Here is a 6,611-nt window from a genome sequence, read left to right as displayed (position 1 = left end):
TCTGGGCCTGGGTGAGTAAGAATGTGGCTCGGGTCCCCAGAAGCTCTGTGGGCTCAGGTCCTGTGTACGAAAGAATAACCTTCAAATGAGGCTCAAAAATATATGTGTGTGTGTGTAGGGTGTGTGTGTGTGTGTGTGTGTGTGTGTGAATCTATGTGCAGGTTGGCTCTGTAGTGCAGCAGTTAAGCCCTGTGCATTGGGAACTGGATTACCTATGACTGACTGGGTTCAAATCCCAGTCCCAGTGGTTTTAAAAAAAATGCCATGCATGTGTGTGCATGTTCTGATGGGAAGGAGAAATGGAGGAAAAAGGATTGTGGTATGACCATGCCCCATTGAAGAGTGATCTTTCTCTGGAGGGCACATGTGCCCTGTGGCAATAAAAAACCAAAAACCTACGTAGTGTATTACTCTAGGGGACTAAAAGGACCCCCACTTTCTCCTACCACTTGCTAATCCTCCTTGTTGTAGGCTTTTACTGCCATTATGTGTCCTTGGGCAAACCACTTAAGATCTCTGGGTTTCGAGATTTATCTGTAAAATAAAATCATACTGTAAGTCTTCATGGAGAAAAAATTAGATCATGTGTATAAAGTTTTAGCACAGTGCTAGTTCTATATTAAAGTTGGCTATTGGGACCATAACTTCATAGTTTGTGGAGCCGGCCAAGTCATTCTTTGACAGCACCAACAGTGGACTGGGAATGAGAGTCCTCTGGGTCCCAGGAGGGCAGAGGAGAGGGTGGCTTAGAAGGAGAGGCAGAGGCCCTGCAGGTGACAAAGGTCACCTAGTGTTCCATTTCAGGGGAACCTGTGGGGTCTTGGGAGGACCAAACTCACCAGTCTCAGCCATGAAGATGATGTGGTCTGTCTGGGACTGGAAGGGTCGGCTGAAGAACATTTGGAAAGTGAAGGCCTGGCCACGGCGTGTGATGAGCCGCTTCCGGCCCATCTCCTGTGTGTGGTGCTCCTTGTTATTCCTGGAGATCTGCAGGTCAACAGACCTGAGCTCCAAGGCTGCCACTAGGGGGGAGAGGGGGGCAGGTTACTCACTACCCAGCTGTAACTTCCTGGGCTCTGGAATCCCTAGGCTTCTCAGTCATTTCTGAGGCACCTGGCCGTGCCTTGGGTAAAATCCTGCCCACTTCTTAGCCCTTCTACACTGTGCCCCCTCATTTCCTGTCTTTTTTTTTAGTGCAGCAGGCCCTGGCCAAGAAGTGGAGGACCCTGATTTCCTGGTGGTCTCTGAACCTGGATCCAGAGCCACCATGATTGAGGATTAGGGTCTTAGAAAGCAGAATGATTCCACTTAACCCTTGAAGTGTTGTCACTTACTCTTAAACCAATGTTGTTGACAATCTTTCCACAGGTTACTTTATTAACCTGTTGTTAAGAATCAATATGTTAGGATTTTGTAGGAACTAAGTCAATGAGCTTACTGGAGGCTGAGACCTGAGCTCCACAGCAAGTTCCTACTTTAAGATATTGGGGGCAGGGTGGGGACTCAGGGTTACTTGTAACTTTTTCTTGCTACCCAGCCATGTCCAGGTCTAAGGGAGGCCATTGACTGCTTCCTGGAGTGCTACTGTATGCGTACACCCAGTGTTTGGCTGTAAAACTCTCAACACAGGAGACAAGTGTGCAAACTCTGAAGTGACACAGCCCAGGTCTACAACCTCAGCTGTGAGACCAAGTCAGAGTCCTGATATTTCAGCCTCCCAAGTCCCTGGGATTCCAGGCCCACGCTACTGCATCTGGTAGGATGTCTCTAGGTTAGAACGGGAACCAAACTTTGGCCTCCCATGCGGTCCCAGCCTGCAAAGCACAGTATCTTAGCACTGTACACCTCCTCTGTAGGAGGGAACGAGACTCAGGGCAGCCTTTTTTAGGCTGCTGTTCACAGCTCGAAACACAGTTCCTAAGGGCAGAAAACTCAGTTTTCCCTTTACCCAGGCTCATCGCCATTTTGGAAGAAGAGGGAGGAGGAAGAAGGAAGCTAGCTGTCTTCCTCTCCGCACCCAAGATTGCAGAGCATGGAGAAAACTCACTCTCAAGGTTTGTTTTATTCCTCTTAACATAATTATGCATTTGGCCTACTGAAGTTTTCATGTCAGAGACTATGACTTAAAAAAAAAGAATTTTTAAGGGAGCAGAAAAGAAAGACAAAAGAATCAGGAAGAGTTTTAACGAAGGAGGAAATCAGGTAGAATCAATGAATAAAAACACATCAGTGACCACAATGCCTTCTTGACTGGGTCACGGTCCCACCAGAGTGAATGACAGCAGTACGAGGAGAGGTAAGCCCCAGCCACAAGACTCCTGACATTTGCTGGATTAATACAAAGACAAGGATTTAAAAGGATCAGAATTTATCCCAATGTATTTATTATTAGCCTTAAAATAGAGGGAGAGAGGCTAGCATATGGTGTAGCAGTTACATCACTGGATTCCCACAAGGCTGATCACGGTTCAAGTCCCAGACCCAGTGGCTTAAAAATCATGCTGCGTGCATGTGCGTGGATGCCCAAGGAGAAGGGACAACGGCATGGCCATACCCTCTGGGGATGGGGTGATTTTTCACTTTCCTTCTCACTGTCTCTGTCTCTCTCTCCAATGAGCACAAATGCCCTAAGGCAAAAACCTCCTTTTAAAAAAAAAAGCAAGCAAGAGAGATTAAAATGGCCATCAGCCTGTGGTGAAGTCTGCGTTGTGAAGCCCCTGACCTCTGAGAGACCAGAACCGGAGATGGCCTGTCACGGACAGCTCTGTCTCTCCACTCAGGTCTTGGCTCAGAGACAACTACCTCAGCCGGGACTTTCTTGGCCACAGAATATGATGCTCTGCCTTTTACCCCACAATCCCCTGCTGTCACAACACCCTCTTTATTTTCTGCAGAGCACCGCATAGCATCTAGAACTAGTTCCATGGAGTCAGAGCCCTCAGCCACTAGAATGCTGCATGGTACCAGACTGCAGATAACCATGGCTACTGTGCACTGAACGCGTACAACGGGCCAGACACTTTGGGGAACCTTTCACATATCTGAAGTCACTCACATTTACATTCGCACAAACACTCTATAATGAGGCATTAACGTTGCTCCTGACATGCAGAAAGGTGCTGGGAAGGGCTGAGATTCAAACCCAGAGCCTGCTCCCTTGACCTTCACAATCTCCTGCCTGTCTTGAGGGGAGGATGCTCAGTGATGTTTGTTGAATGGATAGATGTGTGTGTGTGTGTGTGTGTGTGTGTGTGAAGCTCTGGGAGAGTAACCCTGCAGGGGGGCAGTGGGGCTCTAAGGGAAGCGAAGGAAAGAGACTGTGAGAGCAGCAGGGCCAGGATGAGGAGTGCTTGACCCCAGGCCAAGAGGCTGCTGTTTGATTCAGTAGTCTTGGGTGTATCTGGCCCCAATGGCGGTATAAAATGTTACACGTTTCAGAGGGTAATTAATCGATGTTTATTAAAAAATAAGAGTGTATTAATGGGGCCAGCAGATGGCATAGTGGTTACATTGCTCAACTCCCACATGGTAAACTGCAGTTTGAGTCCCGGACCCATTGGCTTGAAAATCACACCAGTGCATGTGTATGTGCCCAAGATTCCAAAAAGAGAATGGAGGAGAAGGGATTGCAGATAACCATTCTTCCTGGGGAGTGATTTCTCACTTTCCCTCTTTTTTTCCCCCTAGGAATTATTCTTATTTAAGTTTATTTATTTATTTATTTTATTTAACCAGAAAGGGACAGAGTAAGAGAGAGAGAGGGAAAATGAGAAAGCAAGCTGCCCGGTCTGGGGCTTGAACCACGTTAGGCCATGTGGGATTCCAGTGCCCTTAATCACCATGCCACCTGCCGGCTCTCATTTTCCATCTCATTGTCTCTTTTTCTCTCTCTCTCTTTATCTGGCAAGCGCATATGCCGTGTGGCAAAAAAAAAACTTTAAAAAAAAGAAGAGTGCGTTAAAATATAAATGCCTTTAGCCCATAAATTCCTTTCATGAACTTTTTTCTAAGAAAATAATTTGTATTCAAAAATGTAAACATGAGAATGTTCAGTGCAGCACAAATATCCTGCAGTTAGAGTGGAGTGCATAAGCTTTATTCCTCTCATCTGATGAGACAAGGAAGATACCAACAGCAACAACAAAAAAAGAACACAGAATGGGGGAAATAATTCACAACAGGTAAAAAGAATTAAAGACAACAAAATAAAATGTTCCAGGGAACCAGCAGTTAGCGTAATGGCTATGTCGTTGGACTCCCACAAAGTCGACCGCGGTTCACGTCCTGGACCTAGTGGCTTAAAACTCACGACGGGCGCCTGTGCATGCGTGCCCAAGCTCCCGAGAGGAGAATGGAGGAGAAGGGATTGTGGCGTGACCATCCCCCCTGGGGGATGATTTCTCGCTTTCTGTCTCTCTGTCTCTGTCTGTCTGTCTGGCGAGCGCACGCGCCCTATAGCAAAAACCTCTCCGAAAAAAAGAAAAAACAAAATATGTTCCAGATTATCTTTTAGATGATGAAATTATGAGATACATTTCTTCCCTTTAATTTAGTGGTGTTTTCTAAGTTTCTGCTTTGACTGTGTCTTCCTGTATTCAGAGATAAGTGTTAATTTGATTACAGCTGGATTTTGAGCGGGAGTGGCAGGATCAAAGCTGTGCTTTAAGATTAATTCAGTGGTGGGACCGGCAGTTAGCGTAATGGCTATGTCGCTGGACTCCTATGTAATCGGCCACAGTTTGAGTCCTGGCTTAAACTCATGCCAGGTGCGTGTGTGTGTGTGCGTGCCCAAGATCCTGAGAGGAGAATGGAGGAGAAGGGATTGCGGCATGTCCATACCCCCCGGGTGGTGATTTCTCGCTTTCTGTCTCTCTGTCTCTGTCTTTCTGGGGAGCACATGTGCCCTATAGCAAAAACCTCTCCACAAAAAGAAAAAAAAATAAGATGAACTCAGTGGTGAAATTTAGCCCGGACCAGAGGGAAATAGATAAGGGTGGGTGGAAAAGGCAATGAGAGTTCTGTCATAATCTCTGCTGAGGCAATGAGGACCTGAACATGGTATTAGAGGAGAAAAGGGACCACCCTAGGTGTGCCAGGGACTGGAGTCTCTGGGCAAGGGGCAGGCTAATAAATATTTAACGTGCTGAAAATCTTGACTTCCCGGGCTTCCCACAGCCCCAGCTGGTATGAGTGAAGACTTGGGACAGCTAAAGGAGCCTTCGCCAGCAGTGTCCTAGACAGTCAGGCTGGTGGTGAGGAACTAGGATGCGCCAGCAGAGACAGCAAAGTGTGCCTTGTATCTGCTGCAGTTGAGAGAGAATTGGTACCAGCCACAGGACACCAATGGGAGGCTCAGCTCCTTCCCATTTTCTGCCTTTGTTCCTGCTTTTATGTCCTTGTATTCCAGCTCTGTTTCCTTATCTACCTCCCAATATTATTGTCAGTTTGTGAACTTTTGCTTCATTCTTGTGCGCCCCCCCCCCATTTTTTCCCCCATAGGGTACATATGTGCTCCCTGGAGATGGGGAGGGACAGTGAGAAATCGTACCCATGGCGTTGAGATAGGGGGATGACCACATTGCAATCTTTTCTCCTCCATTTTCTCCTAGGGATTTTGGGCATGCACACACATGGCATGACTTTCTTTCTTTCTTTCTTTCTTTTTTAATAATTTATTTATTTTTTTAAAGTCCACATTTTCTTTGGTATGAATTTATTTTGGTACAAAACCTTTTTGAAATTAATACCTAGTTTTCCCATTATGCGTATTTCCATGAGCTTTTTTTTCTGAAACTTTTTAAAATTAATTAATTTACATTCATTCCCTAAGCATCGTCACAGTATAGAAAGTGTGATTTCCTATTTCCTATACAGAATATACTGCATAGTGGCTTAATCATGCATGTTATCGTCAATAATTTTCCATTTCTAGTTTCATATATGTATGTATTTATATATACATATATATGTATTTTTATATATACATACACAATACATATATGTATGTATATATATGTGTGTGTATATACATACATATATAGTTTTTATTTACCCCTATTTCTGACCCTCTGCCCTTTCCCACCCTCCTCCCACACTATCTCTAGTGTCCACAGTTGTTTTCCATTCCTTTTCCCCCCACATTTTATTGATCACACAATTTCTTTTCTTTTTCTTTCTTTTTTATTTTTGAAGAGGTTTTTGCTATAGGGCACGTGCACTCAGAAAGGCAGACAGAGAGAGAGACAGAAAATGAGAAATCACTCCGCAGCGGGGATGGCCACGCTGCAATCCCTTCTCCTCCATTCTCCTCTCGGGATCTTGGACATGCACACACACACGCCTGGCATGAGTTTAAGCCACTGGGTCCAGGACTCAAACTGTAGTCGACTACATGGGAGTCCAACGACATAGCCATTACGCCAACTGTTGGTCCTGTGATCACACAATTTCTTATATAATCTAACTACTTTCAATAGCAAGTTCAGCTGGTAACTTCAAAAAAAACAGTTTTAACTTTAATAAATCAAAGAAATGCTAAGGAACTTTGTTTAAAACTTAAAGCCAGGAAACAGGTTAGGATTCTGTTCAGATAGTAGGTACATGAACCTATC

At 45.2% G+C, this 6,611-nt stretch overlaps 1 protein-coding gene across 1 annotated transcript in view; it reads right to left on the bottom strand.

Annotated features, from left to right (window-relative positions):
- TGM7 (transglutaminase 7) overlaps positions 1-6,611 on the bottom strand; it is a 57,544-nt gene that overhangs the window by 23,471 nt on the left and 27,462 nt on the right. The window contains 2 exon segments of the mRNA XM_006158711.2: positions 2-60; positions 840-1,022. Coding sequence (XP_006158773.2) covers positions 2-60; positions 840-1,022 — 242 coding nt within the window.

Source organism: Tupaia chinensis, unplaced genomic scaffold (genome assembly GCF_000334495.1).
Source record: "Tupaia chinensis unplaced genomic scaffold, TupChi_1.0 Scaffold000605_1, whole genome shotgun sequence".
NCBI lineage: Eukaryota > Metazoa > Chordata > Mammalia > Scandentia > Tupaiidae > Tupaia > Tupaia belangeri.
This window is presented reverse-complemented; position numbering and strand designations above follow the sequence as displayed.